The sequence below is a fragment of the Patagioenas fasciata genome, chromosome 10 (assembly GCF_037038585.1).
Source record: "Patagioenas fasciata isolate bPatFas1 chromosome 10, bPatFas1.hap1, whole genome shotgun sequence".
NCBI lineage: Eukaryota > Metazoa > Chordata > Aves > Columbiformes > Columbidae > Patagioenas > Patagioenas fasciata.
The window spans coordinates 21,797,673-21,821,579 of NC_092529.1; the positions used below are offsets into that span (position 1 = coordinate 21,797,673).

Consider the following 23,907-nt stretch of genomic DNA (forward strand, 5'->3'; position numbering starts at 1 on the left):
ACAAGAAATGTTTGGATGACCAGTTGATGCTTGGTTTGCGCAGGTACACCAGCTGGCTTTATCTGGACATGATTTACCTCCACCTTTATCTGCCAAAGAAGCAGACCAGTGTCAAATATAAGACAAAATAACAGCTGGGAAGTGTGAAGCCCTGTGGGAATGCGCTGGTGAGCCACTCTGCACATCACCCTCAATGTGTTTCGGTGTTGTGAAGAGACCACTAAGAGGGGACAGGAAAACACAAGCAAACCCCCGTTCTTCAAAGGAAAGCACATACCAGCTGACTGCTTCTGGTTTTGAGTTCTTAGATGTTTTTAGTAGCACTGGAGATCAAAAACCAAACTGTTAATTTATGGCATGGCCCTCTCTAACCAAAACTCGGGAGAGTCCGAAAATATCGCAACCTACTTATAAACTCCCATTAGCAAGGTTTTTGTTTTTAATAAATAAAGTCCCATAGAAACAGAACATATTTACAATTAGATAAAAATTCTGAATATAATTCACAAGAGAAAATGCTATTTTTTGAGAAAATGTTTTCATATCCTCACAACAGTCATTTGTTCAAAATTAGTACAGAGCAATTGTCCATTAAATGAACATTTTTCCCTGAAGACCCATTCTTGTAGAAAAGTATTTTAGGCAAAACTTCCTAACCATGATGTAACTGTTTAGAATCGGAACATTTCTGTGATTAGTAATTCACATAGAAATTAACATTTTCAATGGCTCGAGGAAAACATGATGATTAACTATCAGTATGTAAGAGAAGACAGGATGTAGGGAGAACAATATATTTTATCAGAGCAGCTTATACAGTTGTGTAGGATTTGGGGCATTCAGTCCCTTTATCCTAATAAAGGATAACACCTGTTCCTGCAAAACTGTCTTCTCTTTAATCCTTAGACCATTACGACTATGATTACGCTACCACTCTCAAAATGTATGGATTGTATACATCCATACTGGACTGAATGGCTTAAACACTGTCACTGCTAAACTGCTACTTCCAAACCTACCACCACTTCCAATGAAGTAGAATTAGGCTCTTTGAGTTAATGTGCCTCCTGGTTACACAGAAGTTTTCCCTGTAACGAAGTCATGAACTTGGTTCCAGTGCCGGTTGCGTCTCTTCCGCTGTCCTGCTCAGACCAGTTTGAATATTGCTTACACGAGAACGTGCCCTAGAGTTCTTCTTTATTTAAACCCAGCTCTGAACTCGCATTTCTAATGAAGCCAATTTAACGTGGGATTGGATGCGAAATGCAGGTGCAGATGAATAGTTTTTGCTCTGTGTGACTGTTATAGGAGTTCAGCGCTGGAGCTGTGGTCCCTCTCAGTGCCAGTTAATCTTTGGTCTCTCCTCCTCCAGGAGGGGATGAACTCCACAATTAAATAGAGCTTCTCCCACTGAGAGGTGGTAACATTTCAAATGGCCAGTGTCCAGTGGAAAACAACTTAAAACACAAAAAGAGAGAAGATTTTCTTTCTAATTGTAACACCCCACGAACGATGTGTGCATGTAACTCCTTTCACAACGTGACGCTGGGCTGGCGACTCAAACCGCGCAGGAAACCTCCCATCTGCAGCCTTAACGCGCAGCATTCCTTCAGGGCAATCGTTCCTGAGCTACCCGAAATGATCTCATTGCCAACCTAGCAAAGATCAAAGCTCACGCTGACTTCATTGCCCTGCAATTTCACCCCTGCGCTTTAAACCTTGAGGCGGAATGATGCGATTCTCCGAAGTTCCTGGTGGGCAGAGCGCTTGCTGCTGACCGCAGGCCCAGATGTTGCCTGAATACAGTAGCTTGTCAGGTGTGGAAGGGATGAGCTCAAGGATTTATTGTAATATTTGCCCCTGTCAGCCCCTTGATTGCACAATTTGCACTGGCTTAGGTTGGGACTAAGGCCAATTTGTACTCCCTGAAAATCCAGTCTGCTCACATCTACACTTGGTTACCTCTTGGTCCACTTCTGTATCACCACTGGGCTTTTCTCACTAAGTTTAAGGCACAGGTTTTGCTATATAAATAAAATGTGGGCATGGTGAGGAAACTATTCAACTTCAATAATACGTTATGTCAGTGGCTTTTTTCCCCTACATTCCCTCTTCTGCTCCCCCAGTGTGGGCCACACCTGCCTGACTTTGCCCTGGGTCACACTCACAACCAGTAAATGTGCCCTTAATGTGAATCGAAGGGAAACGCACATCAGTACTGAGGAGGAGGACAGTGTAAGGAAAGGTTTTGCAGTGTCAATTTATCTTACAACAGGCACAAATATTGTCGGACCTGAAATTTGTAACATTTGCCTTTTAAACTCTCCTAGGAAGCTACACCGATCTGTGATTCAGTTTTATTGTTCTGCTGCTGCCTTGGGAGCACAAAATCAAACATGATGCTTAAAACGTTTCCCTAGAAATGTTTAAGGAGAAAGGTTTTTATTTTTCAGTTGAAAACTTAACTGCATGCTTAACCAACTTCAGTGAAGCATCAATCATACTGGACAAGCAATTTTAAGAAGATAGTTTAAAAAATTAATTCTGAAAATACTGCCAACAATTTCATGATATAGATATTTTTAATATTAAAAGTAAATTGTAAATGTGTCTTTATAAACAATATGCATAAAATAGATCTACTATACTAAGCTCTCTCTTTTAAAATGCTGTTTCACAGTAATTTCTTAGGTATGCAAAGTTTTCCCTCAAAGAAATAGTGCAATCTGAAGAACATACGTTATGTCAGCGATCAGAACTACTATGGTCATTAATATAAGTCTTTATAGATTTCTTGAAGGAGTGGATGAAGACTCATGTCTGTCTCCGTTTTCTTCATTATTTGCAAGAGCTGCACGTGTTCCGTTACAATCTGTCTGAGGTCCGTCATTTTCTGCAGCAGCTTTGCAAAGAGCTGTGACGATTCGGGGTGATTGAGCTTTAGCTGGAGCTCCAAAGCTTGCAGCAGATTGTCTTGTATGTCCTCAATGGGCTTCACATTTAACAACCCGGGGCGATCTAGGAAAAACAGCGGGAGTCATGAGTTTAGCAAGAGTACGGAAACATCGAGCTCGTGTCTTAAGTTCTTAAAGATTTCTTAGTATATTAAGCATTTACATGTGGCACTTCCTGAGAACTCTTTGACAATTTCTTAATGTATTTATTTGTAAGATTTTACTAGAATTTGCTTGAAGGAGTTTCAGAACTAGTTTGAGAACCGTTGAAGCGTTTGTGTGGCGCAGACAGGTTTACACAACACTCCAGTGCGTTTTCCACAGCAAGCCGGGAGCGTCCATGGACAGGAAGAGCAAGATCTAGTTGGCAAATATAGTCTGTGCCAGGTAATTCACTTTTGGAAAATCAACATAGACAGATGTGCAGGTGGTTGCTGCTGTTAAAAATGCTTCCTGCCGTATCTTATTCTTCGGCAAGAAGCAAAATCTTCTCTTTTTAACCATTATTATCTCTCATAATAATAGCTGTTCTGTTATTCGTGTCTGTTCCCGAATGCCTTCTCCTAAGTGTTTGCAATTATTATTTAACATAATCCGTAACATTTGTTATCAACTCGACATAATAGATTATTTGATTCTACAGCTTAGATATGAACTCCTCACCTACGACAACGACCATCAGTGATTTGTTACTGCTGAACTACTTAATACAGGGTAATGCATCCTGGTTATCAACACACTCCAAGAGAAAACATTTGCTGGGTAGCTATGCAATGAGTTTCCAGGCTGATCAATGACAAGCAGTGCCTATAGCCAGCCTCACATCACTGCCCGGGGGAAATATTTCCACTTCAGAAAGGACAGGGGGTTGATCTGTATTAACAATTTAAAAGATAGGCTGTTATTACCTGTGATCCTCTTCATTAATTTTCTTTGGCAATATTATCTAGTCATTCTTGAAAGATACTTAGATAATTTTGGATAAATTGTAGATGTATTTTTTAGATTACCTAAATGTGCGGCAAAACCTAGTTGCCTTCTTTATATCTTTCAGAAGCTTTCCAACATCCAGCACTTCAGAGCTGTTAATAGTTTTGGCTTTGGGTTGCGATAGCTTTAAATTGTACTTCTGTGTCGCAGATGAACTCTGAACTAGCTGGGTATGACTCAGTGCGCAGCGACAGAAAAAAGTCAGAAAGCACAAAGCCCGTGGCCTTGATTTCCTCGGAGATTAATCTCCCTTTGCCCCCTGCTTCTTTGATGGTGGGAATTTCTGGGGGGTGAGCTTTTCAGAAGTGAAACCCAGTCCAAACGTTGTGCTCCCCAGCGCGACCAGGGGACAGGGGACAAACCCGGGAGATCAGCGCTGGGACTGGAACGTCCCCAGGAGTCCTCATTCGGGTGCCCGGGGCCAGTGGAAGTTGAGCGTGATTTAAGAGCATAAAATCCTAAAGTTTCTTTGAAAAACCCAGCCTGATGATTTTATAATAACCCAGTGGAACAGGAGTCAGAAGAGATGACTACGACACAAGCCTAGGAGATCATCAGATGTTATTTTTAAACGCGGCAATTCCAGAGGAAGGAAAATTCCCATTGAAGGCAAGAGAGATTTTTCATGAATGAGAACTTGAGGATACGGACAATATTTTTTGGGTGTTGACAGTTTGCTATACTTTCTCAGTAAAAATTTCTTACAGAGGAAAATGCTGTTTCTGTTCCAAGAAACATATCTAAATCAGAAAAAAAAAATAGGCTGCAAAAGCTTTAACATACAGGTATTATAGTATATTTCAAGTTGTTCAGATGCTCTTATATATGCTCCAGAGCCACCAGGTTATTACAGCAGAAGGTCTGTGCTGTGTAGTAAGGCGCTCCAGGTAGATGTGGCTTGTAGGAAAAAAATACCAAGGAAGTGATGAAGAGTAATCCTTGAGGAAAACTGGGCTGAGAATAGGAAGAAACAGCAATGGTGGTAAAGTCGATGTGATCCCGTGGCCTGTGGAGAGGCCGAGGCAGCCAGAACGCCGCTGGAGAGCTCAGCGAGAACACGGCAAAGGAGCCGAGGAGGGAAGGGAAAGACAGAGACACAAACAATGGCTTTAGCAGGACGTTCTTACGATACCAGGAAATCAGGTCACAGAGGCCAAAGGAAGGAGAGTTGAAATGATTAAGGTGAGAGAGCACTAAATGTGAACTGGACACGACTTTTAAACCTCTCTGCTACCAAAGAGGGTTTCTTGAAGTTGAGATTTTGTTACATGCTATTTGCAACCTGCCTTTTATCCACCCAGATGATAACAAGGCAGTACCGCTTCCCATTATTCCTTTTCTTTATCCAGGTTTCGTTTAGGTTTTCATTTGTTGTCATACAGCATTTGGTTTGAACATTCTGCAGGGAGCTGTTGCAAGTAAGAAAATGTTCGCAGTGACTGGGAAAGGCCAATAGTCCCTTAGTTTCGAGTGCCAACAGCATGACTTGGTGGAAACTGATGTTCTATACTACCTCAGGGAAAAAGATTTGGTTTCTTTATTTACTTACAGATTTGGATGCTTCTTTCACATTCCTAACAATAATTACTTATTTTTTTTTCCCCTCACATACGAACTTGGCCTCTGCATGCCTTTACGATTTAATATCCTTGATTAAGTGTGGTTTGCATTTAAATGCACATTCTAAACGAAGCGGTGGCCGACTGAACAACGCTGCTTTTGCTGAGGCAGCTGTGACTCAGCAGCTGGAGGTGTTGCTTCCGACACCGTCACAAGTATTGCACTCCCCAGGAGTTTGGGTCACAGCCCACGGTGTTTATCTGCAGTTCTTGGGCTGATTAGGAAGTGGTTTTTGTTCTATCAGGTTTGCCAGAGCAGGATTGCTGTATAGCAGTCCAATCTGAACTATTTATTGGTACTATTCACTGATAACACTTCCAATTTCACTGATCTCAGAGCGCAGCGAGATGACTGGATAGAGTGTTTAAACAAGCAGCAGTGGTTCAGGGCTTCAAACTGACTGTAAGGAGCACACTTCGAGAAAGTGTATGTAGCAACATTTCTGAGTTCAAGTATGGAATTGGCTGCGTGTTGACTGCCAGGGGGGTCCGGCCGGGTACCCCCACTGCGATCCCAGCCAGCGCTGCACCCGGAGCGCTGCAGAGGGGAATACACAAAAGTTCAAGTCTACCCATGATATGTTCAGAATGCTACAAAATTACCTTTTGAGCTTTTTCTTTATATGACAACAACCCGCTTGACTTTGCTCTGTTTCCGAATGTGGATTATCCCAAAAAGGCTGGGACTATTATCTCTCCTGCCCAAACGCAGACATCCAACTCGTTCTCCTTAACCCTTCTTATGACAGACTTCATTTTCAGCTCAGGTATATATAATATATTTAAATATCTTTCAAGTTCTTTAACGTGTGTACCATGGCACTCACTCCTGGCCTCAGGGGCACAGAGGAACACAACGGAGCACAACAGGGAGGAAGATCATCTCCCTGAAAAAAGCTTTCCAAATCTCATTTTACCAAAGCATGTTTTTCAAAGTTACCAGAAGCCAAACAATGTTGTAACGAGAGTTTGGCGTTGCAGTTAATGCCATAAAGCGATTCTTTTGTAAAAATAAGGTCATATCCTTCTGCTCTCTGTCTCATCAGCAGTAAACTCAGAATGCTAGGATTCGTTGGCCATTTACAGCATTATTTTGAAGTGCGATACACTGACATGAAGAACAACTTGTCAGCTTTGCAATGATGAGTTCAGGGTGACATTTGGAATCACTGAGACAGAACAAGGCTGTGGGGAAGTGGGAGTACTTCCATTCTGTTGCTATTACAGTTAATTTGTCAGGCGCTTATACATAACGCAAACCCGACTGTTTCGATATCAAAAGGCTGGGCCGTTTCACAGGATTCCAAACCCTTAGTTCACAATGAAAAGCTTTCTACACGGCATGTTCCAGCTGGAACCCTCTTGCTCTGTCCCTCCTCTCTCGGTTCAGAGCTGCGATGGCCCCGTGGAGCCAGCGGGACGAACCTCACTGCGCTGAGCAACAGCAGATTCACTTCGAATCCCAGCGTTCGGCCCGATCGTTTGTGTCTCACAAACTGCTTTTCTTGTAAGATAACTGCACACAGGACTTCTCCGAGTGATTTAAAGATCACAGTGTTCCTGCAGCCACTAAAGTCCTGCAGGTGGTACGAGCTGGGTTTGAAACCCTGTTTTCAGTGAAGTCATCCTGGTTCGACATGCATGTAGTTCTTACAGAAATTAAGTGCTGTAAGAACACAGTTCTTACGGAAACAAGAGCACCTGAGATATCTGAGAAATAGGATTTCAGTTCCATACCACATGTTATAGTCCCACAGAATTCATACAGTTGAATACATATCATAGCTGACTGTACGTTCCATGATAAAAGCCACTCTTTAATCGGCATCAAAGCCTATTTGTAAAGAAAAATATAGACAGTTTTTATAAACAGCTGTCATGCTTCTTTGAGGAAAAAAAAGAAATTATGAGTAAAGATAGTGAGAGATTTCTGTTATCAAGAAATTAAAGGATTTTTCTAGAAAGAACTGATTTCTATTTACATGGATTTCTATATTTAAATGGATTTGCTTCAGAGTTATTTAAGAACTAACTAAAAATTCAGGTAGTTCTTGATGGATCTCTGTTTACAAATCATTTTTAAAAGAAAGGCTTGTTGATAAAACTGGTTCAGCGCAGTCAATCTTTTTTTCTGTGGATCATAATCCTCCTGAGATCCCAGCGGTAAGATTACTCACATCATTCCCATTTCCTCTAATGTAAAGCGAAGAGCCCTGAAGCCCAGCAGACCTGGCTTGGCAGATCGCGAGTTCCCTTTCTGCAATTAGGGGTGGATTTTGAGAGGCCTGGTTCTCATCTGTCAAACTTCATTCTATTAGAAAACACAAAATATTGGCCTGTTCTGTGCAGTGCCCTAATAGGCTTGTAGAATTTCTCCACCCCCATCAAAGCCAACCGAAAATATACCACTAACACATTTTTCCTTCCTGAATTAATGCAGAGTCCGCAGGGATCGTTGTGTTCAAAGGTTTGCACAGGACAACGTCTTCTGGGAACTGCACTTGTTTGAAGTGGATTTAGTTCTTCTAATAAACCATATTGTGATACCACATTTTTGCTGAATGAGACACAGTGCTAGAAGTAATGGTACGTGAGTTTAAATGAAGCTGTACGTAACAGCGCGCTCTCAACACAATGTTTGTTTTTAGAACAATAGCATGTGGTTGCTGTCTTTGAATGCTTCGACATAATTTAATAACAAAATCCTCTGCATTGCTCTGTGGAGGAGCCACATTCAGAACATTCAGCACATTCCTCCCATTGATATCTGTAGTACTGTTTGAAGCCAAAATACACACAAATCAGTTGGGTAAAATTTTCTTTGTGCAACATCACTAACTTGATATATTGGCCAAAGTAAAAGACCTTCAATCTGATCTGAAATGTATACCTGATATGGCCAGGAAGGCCAATGGTACCTGGGGTGGGTTAGAAGGGGGTGGTCAGTAGGTCAGAGAGGTTCTCCTGCCCCTCTGCTCTGCCCTGGGGAGACCACACCTGGAATATTGTGTCCAGTTGTGGCCCCTCAGCTCCAGAAGGACAGGGAACTGCTGGAGAGAGCCCAGCGCAGCCACCAAGATGCTGAAGGGAGTGGAGCATCTCCCGTGTGAGGAAAGGCTGAGGGAGCTGGGGCTCTGGAGCTGGAGAAGAGGAGACTGAGGGGGGACTCATTCCTGGGGATCAATATGGAAAGGGGCAGTGTCAGGAGGATGGAGCCAGGCTCTTCTGGGTGACAACCAGTGACAGGACAAGGGGCAATGGGTGCAAACTGGGACTCAGGAGGTTCCACTGAAATTTGAGAAGAAACTTGTTCCTGGTGAGGGTGGCAGAGCCTGGCCCAGGCTGCCCAGGGAGGTTGTGGAGTCTCCTTCTCTGCAGACATTCAAACCCGCCTGGACACCTTCCTGTGGAACCTCAGCTGGGTGTTCCTGCTCCATGGGGGGATTGCACTGGATGAGCTTTACAGGGCCCTTCCAACTCCTGGCATTCTGTGATTCTGTGATATTTTGGATTCTTGTGCAACATCACTATCTTGATATATTGGCCACAGTAAAAGACCTTCAATCTGACCTGAAATGCCTATCTGATATTTTGGATTCTCAGCGGAAGGTTTCTAAGCGAAATGAATCTGGGTCGCAGTCACTAATTCACAAAATATAATAGCTACGTCACCTCAGAATCCTATAGGATGTACTGACTGTCTTAAAAAAAAAGCTGAAAATTCAGTGTCTTTTTCAGGCAGTGTTAGAACGCTTGAACCTGGGCTTTCCGTTCCATGCTTTGCACAAAGCACGGTCCATAAACACAAATACAAACCGAGCAGCTCAGGAAACCTGACCAGAGCACACACACGATGCCTGTTTGTCTCAGGCATAAGGAGACATCGTTTCCCTGAGAAATGCATTCTTTCCCCCCACCCTCCACTTTTAAAGGCAAATAAAACCTTGCACAAGTGACAAACCAACAATAATAAAACCACCTCCCCCATAAATCCTGTAAGCCAAATGCCACATGTATTTTGAAACTGTCATGGAGTCAAAGCTGTAGATGATCTTTCGAGGTCCCTTCCAAGCCCTAACATTCTGTGATTCCGTGTGATTCTGTTTGTGTACAATTAGCAGCTGCACGATCTCAGTGCAGGTTTACAAAATCCTCGTGCAGAATTTTACCGCTTCGAAGCTTTTGCCAGTGAAATTCCACCCTTCCTGTTTTCAGAAAGAAAGTCCTGATTTTGTTTTCTAACCGAACAAACTGCTGACTCAGCCGGCATTTCCAGCTCCGTCACTAATTTTGGGTCATTTACAATTTCAGTTTCTGCCTGAAACTGAAAAAAAAGGCAAAAAAACACCAAGAAAGCTGAAAACTAATAAAAATATGTGTAAATAAACTCACTCCCATCCTGCAGTGCTGAGCAGTTTCCTGTTTGGACAGGAATTAAAAGTGCCGATTGTATTACACAAAATATCGTCTGAAATAAGACAGCACTTACCTCCACTCAGTATAATGACAGCTATAAATATTGCCAGGTCACTGTCATCTAATTCCAGTGCATTGAACTTCACAGCAAACTCGAACTTGGGCTCCATATAGTCACAAAAAGGTTTCCTCAGGCTCTTCAGGAACTCCCGTGTCATGAATCCTTGTCCATCAGATATAAGAACTCCATCTTTATTCATCAGAGAAGCCAGGAGCGTGTATATGATCTCGTGGACCCCGTATTTCAGGAGAGTTACTTGATCGTTCAGGTCAAGACTCACAAAACCTGGAATGTTCTTGGCAAACTCCGTAATCTCTTGCACGGCCTCCACGGAGCGGAACTGGCACCGCTGGAAAATGCGAATTGCTACCTCTTTGTTCTCCTCCTGCAGCGGGGACACGTGCTTGCACTTGATCTGATCTTCCCCCATCATTAAAGAGTTCATGTCGTAAATAACGAACGGCTACAAGGGAAAGGAAAAGACGGTTTACTTTCAAGCATCTTTTCTATGAACATCGGACTCCTGAAAACTGAAGCAGAAGTACAACTCGTCGGAAAACACCCGGGAATCTGTGAGGAACGTATTGAGGCTGGTTGACCTCAGAGGGTTAAATCTTCATAAACCCATTAAAGCAAATATCCTCACAAAGTTAAAATGATTCACAGAAGGGACAAGTCATTCCTAAGGACTTCTCACATGTTCTGTGAATCTGTCTGCTAAAAACAGGGCTTTGGCTGATACTGTTTGGATAATTGGTGGGTGGAGGGTTAGAACACTATTTTGAAATATCCATGATTTTTTGCCTTTTTGTTTTGTTTTACTTTACAAAAGTTCTGTAATACCAGAACTCCAAGTTTTGAGTGCTTACTAAGATTAAACTGTTGCTCCTTTTACCTGAACTTTAATGGCTTCTATAAAACTGAATCTAGTAGGTGTGCAGTGACACGTCTGTGGTAAATCATCACTTCTGGTGATATAACGTCTTTGTTGTAGAAAGATGAGGATATTCACATCAAATTCCTTCATGTACTGCCATGTTCTTTTCAAGTTCTACCCTTCTAGAAAGTACTGCGAGTAATATCGACTTTATGGTTTTGATTATGTTAGAAACTTAACCTTTTGCTGTTACTTCCTTTTAAAATAATGAAGTTAGGGTATATTTAAACTCAAACAGCTTGTCAACAGAAAGAAAACAACTGATATGGTACAAACTACAGCAGCACGATTCAGAACACAAGAGTGAGTCCGCCTGTGAAATAAACTCAACTGGAGTAAATCAATTTTGAAAGCAGGTTAGAAAATGTAGTGCCAGGAAAAATTCCATTGGGATCCAGAACATGCAGGAAAAGCTCCTGGTTAAGTGAGGATTTCTTGAATATATCTGAAGAATCTCTTCCTTAGAGGGCAAATGACTGAACAGTCCATTGCTGCACTGAACAAATATCTACTGATATTAATATGTCTGTTGACACGCTTGAATAATTAATTAAAATACAGAGAATTATACACCGAGAACTGGACTAGAGAGTATGAGCACTCTATATCCCAGAAGAGGATTTTATTTTTGACGTACTCAGCATATCCAATCATTTTCAGTTCATGCAGATGACAGAGCAATTAAAAAATAACATAAATTTAAACTCTGCCCAGAGTTAACAGTTCAAATAACATAAAAGGTGTAACCATTAAATACTGTCAGTCTTTCAGTGTCATTTTTTTAAAAGACTTGAAAATTTGCAGCAATTAAAAGCTGAATTCTATTTTTTTAATTAGTGTATTATAAGCTGGCGCAGTTTTCAAGCTTCCCCCAGAAGAGCAGATGGCACACCACACATTTACTCTCTGAGCACTGCGTTAGTGCCGCTTGCGGACAGGACCAAGCCGCGGCTGTGAAGAGCCCGGCGCGGCGGAGCAGCAATCGCGCCAATCCATTTCTGCGGCAGCTTCGCAGAACCTCACACAGCAGAAGCGGCACTTGTGGAGACTCTTTGTGGGGGCTCCCAAACAAACTTTGCACATTTCTAACCGCACGTCTGGACGAACGGCAGCTGGGAGCACCGCAGGTAACGCTGCCCAGACTCCTGTCGTGTCCCAGAGCGCGGGGCAGCTGCAGGAAAGAGGACCTGGCTGCCTGGTGATGCTTCCAGGATGGAGAGGAAGAAACAAGACATATAATTACACACCCCGCTGCTGTTTCCCAATGCAGGTACATAGTTCTGAGGAACACACTTCCAAAAACCTTAATTGCTGTATTGATTCTTTCCCAGTAGCTTATGTTTCTGATAGAGAGAGAGGACCGCAGGAAGACTTGGAAAAGGCAAAGACCCTCGAGTGGACTCAGCGCATCAGCTTCCTGCTGAGGAAATAAACAGCGCTAGTTCTAACTTCATGTGCTCCGTGAGGAAAAGTTACTCAAATTGTAAGTGTCCACCGTATCTGAAGTTTTTATGTGAGGGTTACAACTAAATTTGGGACAATATTTCAATTATGATTTTAATTGGCTTAAAAAAAAAAAAGCCTAAAAAGCCTCCAAATTCTTTCCTGGTTTTGAAATCATTAAAGAAAATAAAATACGGTCTCTGTTGTAATCCTGACAATAAGATTTCTGCCAGTCATTCTCAAAAATATATAAAATTAAGAGTTATAAGTCTTGGAAAACTGTTTTGCTCTTTAGGTATTAAAATAGTGACAGAATTTAAAATCGATCATAATTACCAGATCTTATCTATCCTCTTTCTCCCTGATACAGAAGATTGTTGCGTGTTGCCAGTGAAGTTTCCAAAGAAACCCACAAATACACATAGTCTTAATTTTCAAATATTTTCTTGTACGTTCTCCTAAAATTCAAATCACACTGACGCAGGCTTGGACCTGACCCAAGAGAACCCAGAGAGCTGCAGGAAACCATCAGAGCTTCGCAAGAACGAGCATCACAGCCAGGGCGAGCGATGCTGCCGGTGCTGGGACCATCGGACAGTTACGAGAAGATGATTCCTTTGGGTACCGCTAATACTGATGACACGCTATGATAACGTGCCGTGATACGGATGCTTTAATTCCCGACAGCTAGCTAGGCACCTCGAACAGATAGCGTGGAAGATAACCTTTGGGAAAGGAGAAGGAAAACGGGAAGAGTGGATCAGAGAATACAAAAAGGTTAAGATGACCTTCACATTCTTGTCCTGGTTTCAAGTATTTTATTAGGTGAACTTGGAGTTTTTTCAAATAATGTTTACTTATCCTATCTAAAAACATTTCCTGTGTTTCAGGCACAGCTTGAAATATATCACTGCCAACAGCAAACTGGTGGTGGGTTTTGGTTTTTTGTTGTTTTGTTTTGTTTTTAAAGATGTGTTGTCAATGTGGTAAATCATCTACTCAAAAGAAAGAAAAAGAAAAAGGAACTAACTGATTTGTCTGTCGTCTTTCCTGTCAAGATCGCCCTCGCCTTGGCTTTGGTCAGAGGGAAGGACTTTATGTATGAGTCATACAAATGCTTGGCAAGTGCTCGGAGATCAGCAGATTCAGGGTTTAACTGGTCGATGTCGCTGGAAATCTCTGCCAAGAGCTTCTCCTTCTCCGCTTGTGGCATCCGCCCAAACCTGATGGCTGAAGAAGATGACAAGCGATTACTATGGCTATAGTTGCACCTAAAAAACCGTATTTGAATACATTTTTATGTTACCTGTTGTTAGGAGCTCTTGAAATGTTACAAAACAGTCCTTGGGCAAGGAAGAGAAAGACAACTTTCTCCAGTAACACAGGCAAAGCAGCCCAGGTGCTTTAAAGAAATGCACACAAACAAATCCCGAAGAGAAGATAATCCCTGTGCCCAAACAGTAAGATTACAATATCTCGCTTGGAAGAGCAAACCTGCTGCCAGCTCACCTGACACAGCTGTGAAAACCACTGATTCTGCTCCCCATCTAACCGAAGTGTAAAGGATCTTTAGGGTATTAAAATTCTGCTGGCTTAGGGTAGGAACCACATTCAGCTTTGTATTGTTTTGGGCAAATCACCATATGGATCTCGGATTCTTCATTTGTTTAGAAACAAAACACTCACATGCCTTGCAGGAAAAAATTCCTCAATGGTTCAACAGAACTTACTGTAGGAAGTGCTATAAAGTGTTACCAAAGAATTAAGGAATGAGAAAGAAGGTTGTGGAGGGAATAAAAATAAGCCAGAAAAGGTTGAGTTCTTCGTGGTAACTCTGTGTGCCTGCAGACTTGAAACACTTGCTCAACACCGAGGTGAAGCGGCTGGAAACCTCCCGCTCCAGCACCCCTGTGCTCACTGCCCACAGCGATGTCCGTTCACATGGAGCCATCAAGATCACGACTGGTTTAACAGAATTTAACTTATTTTACAAAACTAAAGCAGAACAAAAGAGCATCAAAACACAAGACAGAAGGAAGAAAGAAAGGTTTTCATTTTGGCCTTAGGAAGAAATAGTAGTATTATAAATATTTTTTCAGCGGTTAGTGTCTTCCCTGGATCAAGTAAAAGTGCTGTTAAGATCATACATATGAATGGTTATACTAGGGAGGTTTAATTTGGAAATGACTTTCCTTCTATGAAGATACTTGCAGTGTGCTGATGGACAAAAATGCCACTGTTTTACAAGAGTAAATAATTGTGTCAAAAAACATATAAAACCCATTTGTCATATATAATATTTGTCGAACAGTTCTCTTGTTTCCTGGTCATTTACTTTTACAAGTGGACCGCATTTCTGTTTCAGCACACCGAGGCTCCGCATTCACATGCTGTGTATATCCTGTTCGCTTGGATATTGGTGGAGTTAACATGTCAGAACAAAAATCAGCAGGAAAGGAAACCTAGTTCAATACATACAAATTAGCACATTCTATTTTATTTTCCCCATGAAAATATCTGTTGCTTGTAATTTTTTCATATGGGAAATTTCGAATAATTGCCAACTGATTTTTGGTTTGGATCATATATACCATGGCATAGGTATTTAACACTAAGTGTTCCTAATCAGCTACTAACATGAGTTTTGAGGGAGACATAACTGCCTTACTTTCTTCCGAGAGCAAAACACTGACAGAAAAATTATTAACTTGAGATTAGTTGCTATGGCATCCTCTAACGGCTCAGAGAGACCAACCCCGTGCTGTACAGAGGCAATGTGCATGGATAGACATACGGTAATGTTAGTGATGTACAAAACCCTGATATCAAACACAAGGAGAGTTCGTGTTGGTACTTCATATAACCTACATACAAAGATTTAAAAATTCAGCATAGCTACAAAGGAATTAATTCAGCTACATATTTTTTCTATTTTTTTTCTTCTTCTTTTCTTATGCTCCTCTTTTAATCAAGTATCTACTGGAACATTCTTAAGGATATACCACAGTGTATATACCAGCTGTGACACTGGCTACTGAAACAGAACTGGTTAATGTAGAGATTATATTGAAAAGACCAGGAATTTTCACAACAGAGGGAGTTTTGTCATTAGAGAATAACTAAAGAAGATCGTTTTACCGCTTTGTCAAAGGACAGAAAGGAGGTAACAAAGACCTTCTAGGGATTCACACAGGGGCACCAGACCAGTGCCCGCGTTTTCAAGTACGTTTACCAGAATTAACCCGGAGAGTTTCTGTTGTAAAACTCGTGGCAGTTTTCAGTGCCACTGCCACTCTAAAACAGGCTTACTTTTGGTTTTCAGTATGACAGCGTAGTACGTATACTGCATTTTCTAAATGTGCCCCTTATCCTATGCCCTAGTTCATGTGCGCTGCCTCGTCTCCTGGCCAAGAGTCTCTTGGCAAGTAAATTACAGTATCCACGCTGGCGATTTGACATTGCTAAACAACATATTGTTGATAGTTCTCTATTAAAAGTTTCCAATAGCACTGGTGTAGAATTTATAATAAATGGCAATTTACACTGTGTTTATTTCTTTAATGGAATGGACTAAGCGTGGTCCAGCATCACAGCTCTGGTGTGTTTGGTTATCCTCAAGAAAGGATACCAAATTACCTTTGCAAAGCAGGCACGTGTGATAAGCTCTGGTGTTTCCATTAATTTAGATTTTGCATTGGAGTTCATCATGCTCTTGATATTTCCTTTACTCTTGACAATTCTGGAATAGATACCTTCTTCAACCTATCATTTATTTTTATTTTGCTTGTGATGGTGACACTTATTTTCCTGAAAAGTGCTCTGAGATCTCCTCATGAAAAGTGCTATAAACCCCAAATATTAGTTCTTACTTCACTACATGTTTCAGTATTTTTCTTGTTGGAATAATACCTATTTTTTTGTTTCTGTGTGTTTGAGAATTTGTGTAACTTTTATATATACAAACAAACCCCCCTGTGAACATGAATGTTAAATCAGAACATTGAGTTCACTGTGCTAAATTTTATGAAGACAAGCACCATTATGTATATTATCTGGTTTGAAGATAAAGCCCAAAACCAGGGAGGAAGACTATATCAAATGACACGTGATTAAAGTATAAGTTGGGGAATGACCTATTAGGGAGCAGTGTAGGGAAAAGGGACCTGGGGGTCCTGGGGCCAGCAGGGTGACCATGAGCCAGCACTGGGCCCTTGTGGCCAGGAAGGCCAATGGCACCTGGGGTGGGTTAGAAGGGGGTGGTCAGTAGGTCAGAGAGGTTCTCCTGCCCCTCTGCTCTGCCCTGGGGAGGCCACACCTGGAATATTGTGTCCAGTTGTGGCCCCTCAGTTCCACAAGGACAGGGAACTGCTGGAGAGAGTCCAGCGCAGCCACCAAGATGCTGAAGGGAGTGGAGCATCTCCCGTGTGAGGAAAGGCTGAGGGAGCTGGGGCTCTGGAGCTGGAGAAGAGGAGACTGAGGGGGGACTCATTCCTGGGGATCAATATGGAAAGGGGCAGTGTCAGCAGGATGGAGCCAGGCTCTTCTGGGTGACAACCAGTGACAGGACAAGGGGCAATGGGTGCAAACTGGAACACAAGAGGTTCCACTGAAAGATGAGAAGAAACTTGTTCCTGGTGAGGGTGGCAGAGCCTGGCCCAGGCTGCCCAGGGAGGTTGTGGAGTCTCCTTCTCTGCAGACATTCAAACCCGCCTGGACACCTTCCTGTGGAACCTCAGCTGGGTGTTCCTGCTCCATGGGGGGATTGCACTGGATGAGCTTTACAGGGCCCTTCAACCCCTGACATTCTGGGATTCTGTGTGTGTGTAAAGCTGCACAGAAATTTGCTATCTTGTGATGCTGATTTTTCTACAAAGATCAGAGTTGTAGTTTCTTTTAAAACAAAGATTGTTTTAAATTCCTTCTGTGTAAACGAAAAAGGAAAAGCCCCTATAAACAACAAAAGAACTAAGTGCTACTGCCAAAGGTAACACTGAATTATATAGCAAGTCTGTGCAAATGCCAAGATTACTCTGAAAGAAAACGAGCACCTGTGCTATGTTATGTGTGGATTGTATGTTTATTAGCTATCTATCATTTCCACGTGTGTTTCTGGGTAAAAGTGTGCTTTAGGACGGATTAACAGAGGTGGGTCTTTCATGATCCTCTTTTAAACACTGTCTCTCATGAAAACACGCGTCTCGGAAGGTTTCTGACATAATTCACGAATTGTGAGAATAAAGTTTCCTAAACTAGATTATGGAAATTTTTTTCTGAGCATAAATGAGTCCCTAAATAGATTATAAAGACAGTTTGTTACTCTAGGAAACACACGAGAGAGCCAGGGCAGACACCTGAGTTTGCTGGCAGCACGTGCCCAGATGGAGCTGATAACAAAGACCATTGCCATGTGTGCTCTGTTGCCCATTTTGGAGCTGGTTTTATCTAAATAGCAGTTTTAGAAGAAGAGAGAAAAAAATAGTGGAATTTCTAAAATCAAAGAACCAAGCTTCTGTTGAGTGGTACTTCGGAACGCAATCTGAGCAATGAGGGGTTAAACACAGAGCAGCATTGTGGCTGGAGGAGGACAGGAAAACAATATTCCAGGCATGAGAACACTAGTGCGCTTTTTAACCTTCAGCCAAGTGGTTATGTCGCGTTTATATGTGAAAAAATGTGGCTGTAGCTGCGAGTGGCTCCTTGCGTTCCCCGTTGTTGTAAGGCCCTATTCGTTTTGCAGTAACGTATCTATGCACAGACAGTCCTGGAGTGGAACAAATAATCCACGTTCTGATGCCAAGCACTTAAAATTCAGATAACTTCACTACCCAAATGGATGAACTTTAACCTGTAACATAAAAACGTCTCTCTGCCATTGACAACATCCAGTGTTGCATTTCGTGGGCCTGCGTCTTCAAAGGTGAAATTTGGTTCTTTTTAATCAATTCTTTTATTTATAAATGATTGAGGGATGAGGGTGCTGTTTCATGCCGTGTAATGTAACCAGGGTGAGCAAAAAAGGCCAATGTAGAAGTCGACACTTGACTATAACACAACAACCTCCCTGCTGGGTGAGCTCACAGTGACAGCAAGCGGCAGCGTCCCTTTGAGCCCCGGGACTTGGCCCTTTCCCCTCCTCTCTGTGCCTCCCTGGCTCCCATAACCCAGACAGGGGCTGGACCGGGAAATATGGCAGGTGAAATGTTAATTTTAAAAATATTTCTTGGGCCCTTTACGTTACTAAGCCAAAGAGAACAGCCTTGGCCTTCCCCTTCCTGATAGAAACGCACATGGTTCCCACTGACATGATGGGAAGCTGTGTTGCTGGGGTATGAGAGAATTTGGCATGCACCTTGAAAACAATAATAATAAAACCTATAAAAATACCCACAGTAGCATTTCAAAATTAGATTTATTTTTAAGTGTTACTGTTGCATCCCAGGAACCTGAGAACCATATTTTCTATTAGCAAAACATTTCCCATAGCAATTTACATTCACTGCATGTATTAACTTTGCAAACCACAGTTAAGCTTTCCTCCTGGGGACACTACACTCATTTTTTTTAGATTGAAAATAATGAAAGTTCTAAAAAAACCACAGAGAAATTATTTTCCCAGTCATGTTTGCAATTCTTTACCCTTAGAATTACATAAGTCTCTATGTTATGACATTTAATTCCTGTTTTCGGTCAACTTTGCCAAAGCGAGGCAGCAAAGAATCTTCATTATGTCTTTCTGTCCAAACATTCATAAGTAAGTATTTCCACATGAATTGCTATGTTAATTGTAAAGTTCGGAGGGACTTTGTCCTGAATTCTACGCAAGCGAGCGGTATCGTGATGCGCTCAATGCGATCCGCTGCCCTAGCGTGGCGGACGCAGCCCCAGAGCCGGCCACGGCTGCAGACACACGACTGCAAGCACCTTTGCGACCAGGACCAGGACCAGGACACGGTGGGAATGGAAGCGCAGTTTGCGGGGAGGGGATGGGACGGGGTGTTGGGCTCTCGGCCCGTGCACGTCACAGGGAATCACGGTTACACACACGGGTGATGGAGCTGGACCAGCATGCTGAGGAGCGCCACGCTCCTACTTACCACACATCGCAATCTATGCCCAGATGTGGGGGTCCTAGGAAGGAGGAGGACAGGGGGGTTTAAAACAGTACAGGGTCTGGCCCATTCATTTAAAGTACGTTGTGTTCTAGGATGAGGAATTGTTAACTTAGTGATGCTGACTGTCCTCAGTAAGTGTCCTATGCGAGTTGTTATTATTCACAACCTTTTGGTAAATTCTCAAGTCCGTTTTTTGTAATTAAATTTTCCACTTAGAGGAAAGGGGTATTGAGCTACAGTTTGCAGAAAGTAAGACGGAACTGAAAACTAACAATTACACTAGGAATGTGTTCAGGAAGAACAACCAACAGTGTAATGAGCAAGAATGATGGAGAGTAAAACCAACTCGTATATTATGTATTATATCAATAAGTGCACATCTCTGCCTATCTGATTTTTCTATTGAAAGTAATCTGCAATCATATACATAATCTCACAAGCTCAGAAGCAATCTCTCTGATAGGTATTTCTGAACTGCCTAGTGTACGGAAACAGAAGAGTGGAGATGTTAAAGCAGCACATTCAGTAACCACATCAATGTTTCATGTTATTTCCAGACGAGACGCGCTGGTTTGAAAACATGCTGTGTGCACTCACCGTTATGCGACATCCCAACAGCGAGGCACTTCTGAAACCTGCAGTATTGACATTTGTTCCTGCTTTTCTTATGGATGCGGCAATTAAGATCACACCTGTCATAAATTAGCTTTAGTCTGATTGTTCGTCGAAAAAAGCCCTGAAATAAACATAAAAACATGGAAGCAAAGCTCCGATTGTTCCGCTGCTTCGAGACATTACGCTATTAAGTGAACATGGCATTTTCAAAATTCAAAGTTCACTACCAATGTAGAAAATGTTTTATAAATCACAACAATCCAAAAATTCTGCCATCAGCAGTTTGATCACAAGGAAATACAAAGAGGTATGTGGTATCTGTTTAAGTTTTCTTTCCCAACTAATGATTTTTTTATTCTATTTCAAAGATTGATTTTTGAGTCTGAGTACTTAAAGAGGATTTACGTTCTTTATCCAAATTTATCATAATTCCTTCTAACAATTGATTTTTTCTCACAGCGAATAATAACAACAATAAAAGCATAATGCCAACTTTTACTTATATCATTCTTCGTAATTTAAGTAATCAACAGAATACTTATTGCTTTATTTGTGTTCCTAATTCAGTGCTCCAGTTTTATTCAAGCTCTGCATTGGGTCTTTACTATTAGTTATTCTCAAGATATTGAGAATAGAGAAGGTGAGAATTTCACATCAAACTCTGCAATGTTTTTCTTTGAACTCAATGAATTGTTATTAATTTATTTCCCTGGCATTTCTTTTCTAATTCTTGAGGATGGTCAATTTTTCTACCATTCGTTTGTCCTCTATGTGTTATAAACACTAAATATCATTGAACATTAATATCCTGTGGAGTTTCACAGCAGAAACCCACAGTCTTTAATACCACCAGACTCTTCAGTAGTCACCGAGAAATGTGTCAACTGGGCAAAGAAACTCTAATCGACCAGATTCACAAAGCCTGAATTTTAAATTGCTCGGAGCATCAAGCTTTGGAGTTGGGCGTTCACCTCCTTTTGCTGCGTTGTATGAATTCAGATTCTACAAGGGACTTCCAACACAGCAGGAATGAAATACAATTGCCTAATTGACAAAAGTAGAAGAAAAGCACCAAAAAGGCACCTTGCAGCCCTCGCAGGCGTGCACGCCGTAGTGGAACCCTGACGCCTTGTCCCCGCACACGCGGCACTCGATGGCCATCAGCGAGTTGGAAGAGTCCTCGTGAGCTTTGTTGTACAACTGAACCTTTTCTGCAAAATAGGGTGGGGAAGGAGGCTCCATTTTGATGGCACCTGTGGATAGAGAAGATTTGAACGAGAGGCTCTAAGTATAAGTCAACATGTAGAAGAAGCAGCAAAGAATAATCACAAGCAATTACAGTTAACAAAGATTCATAGGGCTGCTTTAAAATACAAACTGAGTAGTAAAGAAAGGACGTAAAGGGATGTCAGCTGGCAGCAGCTATTTCACCGGCAGGATATAGGCTGAAAAACCTTCAAGAGGCAGATTCTGATATTGAACATTTCTATACGGTGACCTCACGCTTGAAAGGCCTTGCTTTTCTCAGTATCTAATCTGGCTGGGTTACGTTAAGGTATTCAGAACTACTGCAGGGAGATTGACTGGAGTTTCTAATCGAGCCTAGAAGATATTTAAGTATTGAATAGACATATACATTGAATAATATATTGTTTGGTTATATATATATACACATATATACTAGATAATATAATATTCGTTATTTAAATAAATTTCTCTCTTTTTTGGCCAACACTGTTCAGCTTTGGATGCAGTTCAGAGTTTCATTTCTCTTCTGAAAGTTTCTAATTAAAAGAGCAATTTGCAATATTGAACAAGCTCAACCAACCAAATATGATCTCTTTAAATCAAGCCGTGACACTGGACACTATAACATTGCATCATATCACATCTGGGAACAACATAACAGATGTCGTGTTACAATAAGGTGAACATTTTTCTCTTCCAGACTGGCTACACTATACAAACTAGAAAGTTTTCTTTCCTATATAAACTAGGAAGAAGCAGGAAAAGTGGAAATTCATCTAAGTAGAGATAAAGAGACTCTACTGCACTCTCTAGGTTGCTATTAAATTGTTATGGACATTTCTAATTAAACAAAAGACAAATAAATTACTAGCTGGAAAACTGTATTTGAATTCATTTCCTAAGTAACGCAGAGGCACGCAGCGCTTGCTTTGCTGTGCAACCAAAATTAAACACGAGAACTCCCTGAAGGAATTCCTGTCCAGATTGCTACCGACAAGAGTGATGTCAGATTGAAGCAGGCCAAGTGCATCTCTCAGAGTTCCTCACACTCCTACCTGGAGCAGGAACGCAGGAACAACTCATTTAGGAACAGGTCACTTCCTGTCTCAAGAGCAGAGTTCCGGGTAAGTTTTTACTGCGCCTGGCAAGAGGAGCATTTTGCACAGTGTGTAAATAATCCACGGTTATGCCTGCACTTGGAACACTAATAAAACTTATATCAGTGTCGTGACTCAGATGTAGCCACTACTTCTACTCCATCATTTTCTTAGGCTGGTTGGAATTTAAAAGCTACGCAAATTAATAATGAATATGCTGTGAATGCTGGGGCATTTTTTAACACCCAGGCTATTTATTCTGCACCGTGTGCACAGAGCTTCAAAGGACAATTCACACACTGGATACACGAGTAGGAGACTGGAGGTTTCAGAAACAAATGGTTGGGGTTCACAAAGTATTTCATGTCATTTTAGATACTTTCTATTATCTTGCCTGATCTCCAACTGCTGCTCTGGGAGGGTGAAGGTCTGCTATATGTATTCTGTCTGTCCTGCAAGGATATCCTATGGACACCTCTGGTGGCACAGCAGTTAGGCATCTGAATATTCTAACTCCTGGTGCTGATGGTACACTTTGCAGAGAATGGAGCAAGGGGAACATGAAGGAAATATTTTAAATGAAAGCATACTTTGGCAATCCTGGAGCTTGATATCATATTTATAGTCAAAGCTTGTCTGGTCAGTCCTGGCGAGAGGAATATCTTCATAGTGCGGCGAAGAAATGCTTGAAAAATCAACAGTGGTAAATGGCTTGATGTCAAAGGAATGTGTATGATCATCCATCGCAGAAAGATCCACCGGGCTAATTCCGAAATTAATGGGCCAAAACGGCATTTCTGTGTCCACCATTGTAATCTCTGAAAGAAATAATAATAAAAAAAGAAACAGACATTTTAGAAGCAGCTTGTGACCTCTGTAATGAGTTGGGGCCTAAGCTGAGGTCCCGTTGCCCTGAGTCCAATGGGTGGAGACACAAACTCACAATCAGGTGCAGGTCTGGGGAACCCATCTATCATTTGGCTTGAGTTTGTCACCATATAATGGATAAGGCTGTGGAGTGACATTGCCTGGATAACACCGGGCACTTAACCCAGCCCTGAGGCTCCTCTTGGGAAGGCTCCGATAGCCGGGTTCAGTACCAGATATGGGAAAAATGACCACCTAAATAATTCTGAATGGTCAAACGAAACACACCTGCATTTTAATAGTATATTTATGAAACATTTCTGTACTTTAGTAAGCATGCAAGTCATTAAAACAGACCAATGATCCCAGAGTCTTAAACCCAAGGCACAAGGAAATGTAATTTATGACTTTCCAAATTCCATATGTATTTATGCAGCTCTTGGAAGTAGTAAACAAATAAAAAGCGTCAATCTGCAAAAATCTTCAGCAAATCCAGTGAATTCAGATCAAGATATAAAACATTTTTCTGAGTCCTCTTCTGATAGTTG

General features: G+C 41.7%; 1 protein-coding gene across 3 annotated transcripts in view; it reads right to left on the reverse strand.

Annotated features, from left to right (window-relative positions):
• Positions 1-519: 519 nt before the first annotated feature.
• Positions 520-23,907, reverse strand: part of PPARG (peroxisome proliferator activated receptor gamma) — a 54,453-nt gene continuing 31,065 nt past the window's right edge. For all 3 annotated transcript variants that reach the window (XM_065845918.2, XM_071813321.1, XM_071813320.1), the window contains 6 exons: positions 23,083-23,310; positions 21,231-21,400; positions 20,130-20,268; positions 13,451-13,650; positions 10,053-10,503; positions 520-3,018 (listed from right to left, as the gene is read on the reverse strand). In XM_065845918.2, the coding sequence (XP_065701990.1) occupies positions 2,771-3,018; positions 10,053-10,503; positions 13,451-13,650; positions 20,130-20,268; positions 21,231-21,400; positions 23,083-23,302 (1,428 nt within the window). In that variant the 5' untranslated portion in view covers positions 23,303-23,310 and the 3' untranslated portion in view covers positions 520-2,770. The remainder of the gene's footprint in view (positions 3,019-10,052; positions 10,504-13,450; positions 13,651-20,129; positions 20,269-21,230; positions 21,401-23,082; positions 23,311-23,907) is intronic.